Source organism: Piliocolobus tephrosceles, chromosome 12 (assembly GCF_002776525.5).
Source record: "Piliocolobus tephrosceles isolate RC106 chromosome 12, ASM277652v3, whole genome shotgun sequence".
NCBI classification, from domain to species: Eukaryota; Metazoa; Chordata; class Mammalia; order Primates; family Cercopithecidae; genus Piliocolobus; species Piliocolobus tephrosceles.
Genome location: NC_045445.1, coordinates 94,875,133 through 94,888,000, shown reverse-complemented (window position 1 = coordinate 94,888,000; position 12,868 = coordinate 94,875,133). Strand labels below are relative to the sequence as shown.

Genomic DNA, 12,868 nt, shown 5'->3' with positions numbered 1-12,868 from the left:
GCATATATGCAAAAAAATGCATAAAACACCTTAGAATGGCTGCCTATAGGAGGGAAATGAAAGTGGGAAGTAGAGATGAAAGAGATTTTAAAAAATAACACAATCTCTCACTAAAGTAATAAATATTCATCAAATACATGGAAAACACAGAAAAGTACAAGGAAGAAAATTAAATTCACTGATAATGTCACTTTGACTTGTTAGAAATGCAAATCCTCAGCCCTAAACCAGACTTACTGAATCAAAACTCTGGGCATGAGGCCCAGTAATTGGTGTTCTAACAAGCCCTCCCAGTGATTCTGATGCTGGGGAAAGTTAGAGAACCACTAATCTAGATTTAACTATTATTAACATTTTGTTTCAGATCCTTGTAGTCTTTTAAAAAATATGAAATATTTCAGACATACGAATAAGTATAGAGAATATAACAAAAACCCATGTACCTACCACTTAGCTTAGAAAGCAAAATATTAGACAAACAGTTGAAGTTCCCTGTGTATCTCTCTCTCATTCTCTTTTGTTTTCTTCCCCAGAGGTAATCAGTATTCTGGATTTGGTATTTCTCCTTAAAAATTATTGTTGGCTGGGGGCAGTGGCTCACACCTGTAATCCCAGTACCTTGGGAGGCCAAGATGTGGTTGGGTCACTTGAGCTCAGGAATTTGAGATTAGCCTGGGCAACGTGGCAAAACTCTGTCTCTACAAAAAATACAAAAATTAGCCAGGTGTGGTGGTACAAGCCTGTAGTCCCAGGTACTCAGGAGGCTGAGGTGGGAGGATGGCTTCAGTCAGGGAGGTGGAGGCTGCAGTGAGAGGAAATCAAGCCAGTACTGCAGCCTGGACGACAGAGCAAGACCTTGTCTCAAAAAAAAAAATTTTTTATTATTTTTTTTAATTTTATAAGCAACATCGTTTGCTGTTTTCTAGATTTTAGAACTTTATATAAATGGTTTCATACTTTATGTATCCTTCTGCAATTTGTATTTTATCTCAGTATTGTGTTTTTGAAATTTAGCCGGGTCAATGCAATGCATTTCTCATTGTAGTATTCTGCATAGTATTCTGTCATATGGCTATACTATAATTTACTTATTCATTCTCCTGTTGGTGGAATTTTGGGTTGTTCACATTTTTTTCTCTATTACAAACAGTTCTGCAATGAACATTCTCTCACATACTCATTGAGCAAATGTATAAGAATTTCTCTAGGAGTTAAAGTTTAGGGGTGATCTCCATCTATCTATCTACCTATCTATTATTCAATCATCTCCAATACTAGAATTGCTGGGTCCCAGGGTCATCTTCAGCTATTCTGGATACTTCCTAATTGTTTTCCAAAGTCATAATAGTTTCCACAAGATTTCATTGTATTTTTTCCCTTATATCTTGTGCATTTGGGATTTTGTTTAAAAAGTCCTTCCCCAGTCAACAAGTCACAAAGATATTCTCCTGCATATATTAACTTCATAGTTTTACCTTTCACATTCACAGTTTACCCTCTTAGGTGGAAAAACAGGGATCCAGTTTTAAATTTCTTTTCCTGGAGAGCCAAATTTCCCAATGCCATCTACTAAACAGCCCATTTCCCATTGGTTTGTGGTGCAGGCCTGTAAACTCACTCATTTAACAAACATTTGTTGAAGCCTGCCTCGTACCAGTTTTGTGCTGGGTGTTGTTGAAGGCTTGAAGATACACGGCCCCTGCTCTCAGGGAGTTCACCCTCCTGTGGAGACACAGCCACATAAACAACTACAATATTGTGGTAAGTGCTAGCTTAGCTGTGCAGGTAAGGTGCTCTGGGTTTCTGACTCATCTGGGAAAGTCAGGGAAGGTTTCATCGAAGTGACAAGTTAGGTCTTAGAGAAACAGAAAAAAATTGCAAATGCAGGGGGAAAGGTGCAAGTGATCAGGGCTGGTTTGGGGTCCAGAGGAATTTCATGTGTCTCTAGGATGAGAGGTTAGAAGCCCTCCAACAAAGCAGAGAGATAGTGAGTCCTGTTTATGCAAGGGGTAAAGGGACAGAGGGAGTCATTTTCAGCCCATCTGTGCTTGAAGTGGAGAAACAAACCCACCCTCAGAGGCACAAAGTCCCACCTACTCTGTGCCCCATTCCAAGGTTTAGGCTTGAGGAAGAGGAGGGGCTGGAATTAAACCATCAGGAAAACATTTTCAGACTAATATTTACTATTTTGTGGGGGTAGACTTCACTTCCCAGCCAGCTCCTTGAGATGGCTTCAGAAACCCCTACTTGCCCCACTCCAGAGATATAAATTCATTCCCTTCTGTAGAAGCTGCTCCGGGATTGAGGGAAGGATGGAGTAGGAGGGGAAGAAGGCAAAAGGGTGGGAGAGGCTTCTAGTTGTTCTGGCTTCTGCTCCAGCTCGGGTTGGGTCTGACCATAGATCTGAACGTATGCAGAGAGCTGGGAGTGCTCAGGGATTGTCTGGGGCCCAAGGACCCGGGAAGGTGGTTGGGAACAGCTAACCAATTCACTTCAGGTGGGGAATACTCGGCCAGACATGTGACCTAGGCGGCCATTTTCTCACACCCTGCTGTCGCCATCTTCCATGCAGACAAAGACACCATCCCCCACCCTTGTCTGATTCGGGCGTGGTGACTGCGTGGTTACTGAGATTTGGAAGCACGCATATTTAACCCCAGACAGATGCCCGCAGACAACATTTTGGCTTGCAAGTAGGGTATGTAGCCGCACCAGTCGACCCGCCGCTTCTTCCCGGTCACTTGGCCGTCCTCCTTCTCCCTCCTCCGCTATTTCCATACCTACGGGACAGCCAGGAGGCGGGGCCAGCGTGGTCGCGAGGAAGGGACGGGCGGGCGCGAGCTGTCAGTCAGAAGCCCCGTCCCCTCGCGGAGAACGCACAGTGGGCGGAGTCGGGCGCCGCCGGCCTGGGATCCGGAAGTCGGAGCCTAGCTGCGCGAGAGCATCTGCTCGCCCAACCGAGTTGTCGTGTTGCCCTCGCTTCTCAGATCTCCGCCGGAAGTGTAGGTAAGAAACCGCTCTCCTCTTTTCTTACCTAGACGGCCGGGCAGTTAGGGTCGTGTATTGGATGTGAAACCGAAGATGCCCTCCAGCCTGGAATAGAGAGGTAAACAGCCGGATCCCTTCCAGGGTAGAAGGACCCGGAAGAGGGGCAGGGTTCGCGGCACACGTGGAGACGCGGCTAATTGCCTTTTAGCGGAGTGGAGTTTTCCGGGAGAGGTGCATTGCCCCGTCCCAGCTAGAAAGGTGTAGACCCGGGACACACGGTGTAGAGAGGCACAAACTTCACTTGTGTGGTGAAGCGTTGATCGTCCTCAAGATAGTGAGGCTCCATTCTGCATTCACCCTGTATAGACAAGAGTCGACCCACCGAAGGAATGGGGGACATCCACCCCAACCGGGTAGAGACATCTCCCTCAACCCACCTGAGCATCGCAGACTTCTCCCGACTTAAGGCACTTCCTTGGCTTGGCTCTAGACAGCCGCCTCGAGGCACCTCCTCAGGACGGACAGAGGCTTTGATGTATTTGCCCCCATACCAGTATAGAGGAGCTTAGAAACATTTAATATACAGAGGGAGGGCACCTCCTCCCCATTCACATAGACCTAGAGCCCTCAGTGTCCCTCCCCAACTCACCCGTTCCCAAAGTGGTTGCAGATACAGGCCTCATCCTATAGACAACTAAGCCGATTGCCCCCTCCTCCTAGGTTAGATTGAGTCCCCATTGTGGAGAATCAGACCTGATCCCTACTTCCGTAGCCCCCGTTTTACCGAATGTGTAATTTTTCGAAGCACCCAAACAGAAACAGACCTTAATCCATGAAGAGACAGGTCTGCCCCTTGAGGGGTCATGGGGGTAGAGGGGCTCAGATGTGTTCCTCTCCTTTTGAGGTAGACACAGATCATCCCCCCTACCTCCCCTACCTCCCCCAAAGATTTAGAATCACTAAATGTAGCAAGGGAGATACCCCACAGGAGCAGATGTGCAGGTCTCCCTCCCTGTAATGTTGAGAGGGAGTGGCATCGTTGATTACTCGGCAGTGCAGTGCCTACGGTCTCTCCCCTTCACCCAAGGTAGTGGAGCTCAGATCTGTTTCTCTCCACCCAGGGTAGAATCACAGACGCCCCCACCCCCAAGTATTAGGGCTGATCTATTAATTTGTAGCTGCATTGCCTGCCCCTTCCACACACCACCCATGCAGAGAACCAGAGCCCCTATTTCTTTCAGTGTTAGTGTGCTGCTGACTTCAACCAGCATAAAAGATGAAAGTTGTCACAGTCCACCCCCCATAGAAGGGTCCAGAATAGCTCACTGCAGGTAAGGTGCAGACCCGCTTATTCAAAGCTGCATGGTTGCGGAATCAGGCATGTCGATCCCGCACCTCAGCCCTCTCCAGGGTAAAGAGATGCAGGACCCATTCCCACAATCTAGAGATAAACAGATCTGTGGTTCTTTTCCCATGCAGCAGAGATGCACACAGCCACTTTGTGGGTTTCCCCAGTTTCTCTGCACCCCAGAATAGGGGGACAGATGGCAATCCCCCCCAACCCAAATCACCAAGGTATAGACCCCAGGCATAGGCACAGATTTTTACCCCCTCCAAGATTTTGTACTTAGTCCATATAGACACTCAGGTAAGAATCCCTGTTCTATGGCCGGGCACGGTGGCTCAAGCCTGTAATCCCAGCACTTTGGGAGGCCGAGGCGGGCGGATCACGAGGTCAGGAGATCGAGACCATCCTGGCTAACATGGTGAAACCCCGTGTCTACTAACAAAATACAAAAAACTAGCCGGGCACGGTGGTGGGCGCCTGCAGTCCCAGCTACTCCGGAGGCTGAGGCAGGAGAATGGCGTGAACCCAGGAGGCGGAGCTTGCAGTGAGCTGAGATTCGGCCACTGCACTCCAGCCCGGGCCACAGAGCGAGACTCCATCTCAAAAAACAAACAAACAAACAAAAAGAATCCCTGTTCTCAGGCCCCTTTTCCCCAGGGTAGACTCCTGGGCTCTATTTACGCCCTTTCCCACCACCTCTCCCAGGGTAGATGAGATATAGAATCCCCTACTTGGGAAAAGAGGCACTATTATCACCCCATATAGAAGTAGACCATCCTTGCGTGCCCCTTTCCCCTCAGTGTGGAGGTGTTTAGCACTAGTCTTCTACCTAGAATATAACACTACAGTGTGGAGGAATAAGAACCAAAGACCTCATCTGATGCTTTGAGCCACTGACTCCACCCGGGATGAGGTTGAGACCTATTCATCCCTTTGGGTAGTATGACACTTCCTTCTCTGTGTGGACTCAGCCATATGAGGCTCTAGCTTCAGCTTCTCCCAGTTTTCCTAATTATTACGGCTTCCTCATAATGTTCTTTAACATTTTACCTTTAGGGGACTTAGGAGGGGGCTTGTGGCATTGTGGTTCCCAGCTGTCTTCAGATTGCTGCTTCTCCCATTCTTACAGGAAGAGAACAAGCAGATTTGAATCTATCTGCTTTCAAGCTGGTCATCACGATGAAACTTAGACACAGTGAGTTGCCTTTACCACCCCTCCCAATCCTGTGCTTTTAATGAATATTCATAGAATTTCACAGCAACTTTTCGTTGTTTTGGGTTTTGTTTTGAGATGGAGTCTCGCTCTGTCACCCAGGCTGGAGTGCAGTGGTGCAATCTCAGTGCACTGTAACCTCCGCCTCCCGGGTTCAAGCATTTCCTGCCTCAGCCTACCGAGTAGCTGGGATTATAGATGTGTGCCACCATGCCAGGCTACTTTTTGTATTTTTAGTAGAGACGGAGTTTCACCATGTTGGCCAGGCTGGTCTCGAACTCCTGACCGCAAGTCATCTGCCCCTGTTGGCCTCCCAAAGTGCTGGGATTACAGGCGTGAGCCACTGCGCCCGGCCTTCACAGCAGCTTTTAAAAACTGAATATGTTTCAGATCACTCAGTCTGGGTCTTTTTCATATGGTATCATTGCTGTCTTCCTGACTTCCTAATGTTCCCTTATGCCCCATTCTCAATTTATAGATGAGGAAACTGAGGCTTAGCAAGGTTAAGTGATTTGATCTGAGGTGAATTGCGATAAATAACATATCACACTGCCTATAACCCCAACATGTCCTAACATTTTTCTCTATCAGTTGGTACCATAAGTTGTACTAGTGGTTAAGAGCGTGCTTGTAATCCCAGCTGCTTGGGAGGCTGAGGCAGAGGAGAATTGCTTGAGCCTGGGAAGCAGAGGTTGTGGTCAGCCAAGATCATGCCACTGCACTCCAGTATGGGCAACAGACTGAGACGCTATCTCAAAAAAAAGAAAAAAAAAGAAAAAAGAAAAAAACAAAACAAAAAAAGAAAAGAAAATGATAACATTTGGATAGTACACTGGCACTGGGTAGGCTGGATGAGGATTGTGCAACCCAGTGGCTCTGTTTTCTGTGTGAGTGCTGGCCCTGCCAGTGGACAGCCTGGTGGGAAAAAACTTAATACATTTTTTATATAATCATAAAAATGTCATCAAGAATCATACTATTAATACCAAAAGCAAATAATCATACTTTTTTTTAAATTTTAATTTTCATGTTTTTTGGAGATGGAGTCTTGCTTTGTTACCCAGGCCAGAGAGCAGTGGTGCCATCTCAGCTCACTGCAACCTCCACCTCCTGGGCTCAAGCGATTCTCCTGCCTCAGCCTCTGGAGTAGCTGGGATTACAGGTGCCTGGCACTGCGCCTGGCTAATTTTTGTATTTTTAGTAGAGACGGGGTTTTGCCATGTTGGCCATGTTGGTCTTGAACTCCTGACCTCAAGTGATCCGCCTGCCTTGGCCTCCCAAAGTGCTGGAATTGCAGGTGTGAACCACTATGCCCGACCAAATAATCATATTTATAAGTAACACAAGAAAGGTGGTAATTATGCTTTATTTAGGAACATCTAATACTAGATGATAAAAATATTGATAGTGATGGAAAAGACAAAAATTACCTGGTTAAATAAAGTACGATATATGCATACTTAAGAATTCTGGCTGTTTAAAAAATAAAGAAGTATTGTATAGAAAGATCATATGTAAAAACTGTATTGTGTGGAAAGACTATTAGATGGAAAGATGTTCAGGCCGGGCGTGGTGGCTCAAGCCTGTAATCCCAGCACTTTGGGAGGCCGAGACGGGCGGATCACGAGGTCAGGAGATTGAGACCATCCTGGCTAACACGGTGAAACCCCGTCTCTACTAAAAATACAAAAACTAGCCCGGCGAGGTGGCGGGCGCCTGTAGTCCCAGCTACTCGGGAGGCTGAGGCAGGAGAAGGGCGTAAACCCGGGAGGCGGAGCTTGCAGTGAGCTGAGATCCGGCCACTGCACTCCAGTCCGGGCGACAGAGCGAGGCTCTGCCTCAAAAAAAAAAAAAAAAAAAAAAAAGAAAGATGTTCAGATTTGCTAACTGAAAGAGGTTGGCCCACAGGACTACAGTATGTTATCTTTTATGGAAGAAAATGGAAGGAAATAAGAATATATATTGGTATTTACATAAAGAAAATGATGCATAATAAACTAATAAAGTGCTTTCTTGTGGCAGTGAGGGGACTGCAATGGATAGGGACAAGCATGGGAGGGAGACCTCTCAAAATAACACCTTTTTATTTTGGAATCATATGACTATTACCTGTTAAAAATATAGAATAATTCTACACATCTACATTAGTGAGGAAAATGGTGAAAATTTAATAGAAAAACTTCCTATGTGCACACAAAACCAAGACCTTCACTGGTAAATTGCAATTAATGATCAGACTAACTGGGGTGATTGCTGGGAAAGATGGGGGGAGGTACCGTGTGGTGCAGCTGTCTGCACTCTGGCCTGGGGATATCTTGGACCCAAATGATGATGATCAAGTCTGGGAATGTTTTTGAGGAGTGCTGAAGAGTGTTCAAATGCAGTTTTACCTGTTGTGCATTCTTTTAAATTTTTTATTTTTTTTGAGACAGAGTCTCGCTCTGTCTGCCCAGGCTGGAGTACAGTGGTGTGATCTCAGCTCACTGCAACCTCCGCCTCCTGGGCTCAAGCGATTTTCCAGCCTCAGCCACCCGAGTAGCTGGGATTACAGGTGCCTGCCACCACACTTGTCTAATTTTTAAATTTTTCGTAGAGATGGGATTTCATCGTGTTGGCCAGACTGGTTTTGAACTCCTGACCTCAGGTGATTCTCCCGCCTTGCCTCCTAAAGTGCTGGGATTACAGGCATGAGCTACTGCGACCAGCCTATTTTTTATTTTTTATTTTTACATAAAACAAATTTTTTTTTTGAGATGAAGTTTTGCTCTGTCCCCCAGGCTGGAGTACAGTGGCAGGATCGTGGCTCACTGCAAGATCTTGGTTCACTGCAACCTCCGCCTCCCGGTTCAAGCAGTTCTCCTGCCTCAGCCTCCCGAGTAGCTGGGATTATAGGCGCCTGCCACCACACCCAGCTAATTTTTATATTTTTAGTAGAGACGGGGTTTCACCATGTTGGCCAGGCTGGTCTTGAACTTGTGGTCTCAAGTGATCTACCCGCCTTGGCCTCCCAAAGTGCTGTGTTTATACGTGTGAGCCACCATGCTTGGCCTATTTTTTATTTTTTTGAGATGGAGTCTCGCTCTGTTGCCCGGGCTGGAGTACAATGGCATGGTCTCGGCTCACTGCAACCTCTGCCTCCTGGTCTCAAGCGATTTTTCTGCCTCAGCCTCCTGAGTAGCTGGGATTACAGGTGCGTACCACCACGCCCGGCTATTTTTTTTGTATTTTTAGTAGAGACGGGGTTTCGCCATGTTGGCTAGGCTGGTCTCCAACTCTTGACCTCAAGGGATCCACCCGCCTCGGCCTCCCAAAGTGCTGGGATTACAGGCGTGAGCTACGGTGCCTGGCCACTGTTCATGTTTGAGTGGTTATTTTTTAAGGGGGGAGTGTTCTACCACTTAAAAAGTTTACAACTGGCAGGGCAAGATGGCTCACGCCTGTAATCCCAGCACTTTGGGAGGCCAAGGTGGGCAGATCACGAGGTCAGGAGTTCGAGACCAGTCTGGCCAACATAGTGAAACCGCATCTCTACTAAAAATACAAAAAATTAGCCGAGTGTGGTAGTGTGTGCCTGTAATCCCAGCTACTTGGGAGGCTGAGGCAGGAGAATCACGTGAACCCGGGAGGCGGAGGTTATAGTAAGCTGAGATCGTGCCATTGAACTCCAGTCTGGGTGACAGTGCGAGACTTCGTCTCAAAAAAAAAAAAAAAATGTTTACAACTATTGGTGTTGGTGGCACAGGTGTATAATCCATGGAACTTGCCTACTTGCCTGCCTTGTCTGCCTGCTGGTTGGTTACCAAACACTGATAAAGATGTCCTAGTAGGACAATGGAGGGGCAAAGGAATTGCGACTTTGTGCAGAAGTGCGATTGTAATAGACTGTGGGATGCTAGCTGGTCAGGAAGGGAAGAAGGATGGCTGACAAATAAGGAACTGAGTAGAACATTCAGGTCTCCAAGAGGTTGTACAAATGGTCTTGAAGATAGGACAGAGGGGTGTCTGAGACTGCTTTCAGAAGTTCAAGCAGTTACAGGTGGTTCCCCCATAGGTGTAACCATAGGAATGGGTGGGTGAGTGGCTATGATTGAGTGGAGATCCTTGGAGGTGAAGATGTCAAGGAAGTGGGAAATCTAGATTGTTGGAAGGGTTGCCCGGTGATCTCCAAAGTCACCCAGGTTGTTGGTGGCAGGAGTTGGGTCAAAAGAAAAGCAATGAACCAGGTGCTTCAATAGATGAGGAAAAGTAAGTCATAGATGACAGGCATAGCAGCCTAGTTGGGGCCTCAAAAAGAGCAGGGTTTTTATCCTACCCTCTCCACACATTTTTTGAGATGGAGTCTCACTCTGTCACCCAGGCTGGAGTGTAGTGGCGCTGTCATAGCTCATTGCAGCCTCAACCTCCTGGGCTCAAGCGATCCTCCTGCCTCAGCCTTCTGAGTAGCTGGGACTACAGGCATTTGCCACTATGCCCCACTAATTTTTTTTTTTTCAGTAGAGATGAGGGTCTTTCTGTGTTGTCCAGGCTGGTCTTGAACTACTGAGCTCAAACAATCCTCCCACCTTGGCTTCCCAAAGTGCTGGGATTACAGGTGTGAGCTACCACACCTGGTTTTTCTTTTTTTTTTTTTTTCTTTTTAACAAGAGGGAAAAATAGTCTCAGCTTGGCACTAGTGAGTCTGGAGGACTACGTTCTCAGTCTCAGCTTGGCACTAGTGAGTCTGGAGGACTACGTTCTCTACCTACTGGCCCCAGGATAAACATGTGCCAGTGAAAACAACCACCACCTTTTGAGAGGCCTGCAAGTGAAGCATTGTCCTTGGGAGAGCCAAGTCTCAAGGCAGGAGCTTGGGGAATTGATCCCAGGGAGAGGTTGTTAGGGGAGTGTTGATCACCCAGGTGGGAGTTTCAGAGAATGTTGTGGGGAGTTTGATGCTACGGCAGAGGAAGGATGAGAGGAATGAAGTCAGTGGGTGTACAGGGACATCTGTGGGTGACAGTATGGGAGATACGGGATTAACGAATACAGAGATCTGCTTTTGAGTACTGATAAATTGGTGATTTTAGGCCTAGATGATGTTGGTGGATGCATTGAGGCTCAGAGAGGTGTTAAAAAGTTCTTCAAGGTCATATAGCTAGGTAGTTGTTGAGCCAGAGTAAGAATGTCTGCCGGTTATAAAATGGGTAGCTGTTTTCTCTCTGGAGTTGTTGAAAAATCTATGAGCAGAGGCTCCTGAGTGCTGGGAGGGATGACTGACTGTACCCCCTTCTCCTTATTCCCTCCCCGCTTCTCTTCTCCCCTCTGAAGCACATTCTTTTTCTCTCCAAGTGATGTATTTTCTTTTGAGACGGAGTCTCGCTCTGTCGCCCAGGCTGGAGTGCAGTGGCCGGATCTCAGCTCACTGCAAGCTCCGCCTCCTGGGTTTATGCCATTCTCCTGCCTCAGCCTCCCGAGTAGCTGGGACTACAAGCGCCCGCCACCTCGCCCGGCTAGTTTTTTGTATTTTTAGTAGAGACGGGGTTTCACCGTGTTAGCCAGGATGGTCTCGATCTCCTGACCTCGTGATCCGCCCGTCTCGGCCTCCCAAAGTGCTGGGATTACAGGCTTGAGCCACCGCGCCCGGCAAGTGATGTATTTTCTTTCGTTGTGTGCTTGTATCCATTGCAGGCACTCAGTTTCCAGGGAAGTTAGGCTGATGGAAATTGTTGAGTAAAATGTCCAGACCTGGTTCATTCCAAACCACACACATTTTTTTTTTGTTGTTGTTGTTGCAACATGAGTACTTCAGAAGAAAGGAGACTGGAGGTCTGTTTTGTGTTTATTTATACTGTTTATTTAAATTTGACCCATTCATATTTGTTATGAGACGTTTATGTCTGGTCAGATTTCTACCGTCTTATTTTTTATTTATTTATTTTTTTGAGACGCAGTCTCGCCCTGTCACCCAGGCTGGAGTGCAATGGTGCGATCTCAGCTCACTGCAACCTCCGCCTCCTGGGTTCAAGCGATTCTCCTGCCTCAGCCTCCTGAGTAGCTGGGATTACAGGTGCCTGCCACCATACCCAGTTAATTTTTGTATTTTTAGTGCAGACAGGGTTTCACCATGTTGGCCAGGCTGGTTTGAACTCCTGATCTTGTGATGCGCCCACCTCAGCCTTCCAAAGTGCTGGGATTACAGGTGTGAGCCACCATGCACGGACCTCTACCATCTTATTTTATGTTTATTGTTTATTTTGTTTCCTCTTATTCCCTTATTTATGCTTTGCTAACTTGATGAAGTTTTTAAACAATCCTCCATCGGTAATTAAAGTTATGTTGGTAATTGTATTCATATTTATATCAAACATAATTAATTCTGTATTTCTCTATCACTTTACCAAAGTTGAATAATGACTATTTTGTAACCTACCCTTTCAAAATGAAACCTTTAGCATGCTTTCATGCTTTTGCTTTTCCAACCCCCATTACTTGATTTCTGGATTTTGTTGAAATCATTTGATATTTCAGTTCTGAGCTATTTCCTTATGATATGCTTCTTGGATTTTAAGAATCCTTTTTTCGTTTGTTTGTTTTTTTGAGACAGGGTCTCACTCTGTCGGCCAGGCTAGAGTGCAGTGGTGTGATCATGGCTCACTGCAACCTCTGCCTCCTGGGCTCAAGTGATCTTCCTGCCTCATCCTCCTGAGTAGCTGGGACAACAGGCATGTGCCATCACACCTGGCTAATTTTTTTTTTGAGACAGAGTCTTGCTCTGTCGCTCAGGCTGGAGTGCAGTGGTGTGATCTTGGCTCACCGCAACCTCCACCTCCTGGGTTCCCGCAATTCTCCTGCCTCAGCCTCTCGAGTAGCTGGGATTACAGGCGCGTGCCAACACACCCAGCTAATTTTTGTATTTTTAGTAGAGACGAGGTTTCACCACGTTGGCCAGGCTGGTCTCAAACTCCTGACCTCAAGTGATCCATCCACCTTGGTCTCCCAAAGTGCTGGGATTACAAGCGCGAGTCACCGCACCTGGCCCCCAGCTGATTTTTGCATTTTTTTGTAGAGACAGGGTTTCACCATGTTGCCCAGGCTGGTCTTGAACTACTGAGCTTAAGTGATCGACCTACCTCGGCCTCCCAAAGTGCTGGGATTATAGGCGTGAGCCGCTGCGGCTGGCCCTTAGAATCCTTTCTTAATATATCTTCCAGTTCTTAGCCACATGAGAGCTTGCTTGTTTAGATTCAGTGATTTTCTTTTCTTTTCTTTCTTTCTTTCTTTCTTTCTTTCTTTCTTTCTTTCTTTCTTTCTTTCTTTCTTTCTTTCTTTCTTTCCTTCTT

At 46.7% G+C, this 12,868-nt stretch overlaps 1 protein-coding gene across 2 annotated transcripts in view; it reads left to right on the top strand.

The window, feature by feature from the left end:
* The first annotated feature begins 2,892 nt into the window (after positions 1-2,892).
* The window catches only part of GNL3L (G protein nucleolar 3 like), a 39,594-nt gene continuing 29,618 nt past the window's right edge, over positions 2,893-12,868 (top strand). The window contains exons 1-2 of one of the 2 annotated variants that reach the window (XM_026451705.1): positions 2,893-3,006; positions 5,466-5,531. In XM_026451705.1, the coding sequence (XP_026307490.1) occupies positions 5,516-5,531 (16 nt within the window). In that variant the 5' untranslated portion in view covers positions 2,893-3,006; positions 5,466-5,515. Of the gene's footprint in view, positions 3,107-5,465; positions 5,532-12,868 lie in introns of both variants that reach the window. The other variant, XM_026451706.1, reaches the window with a different exon arrangement.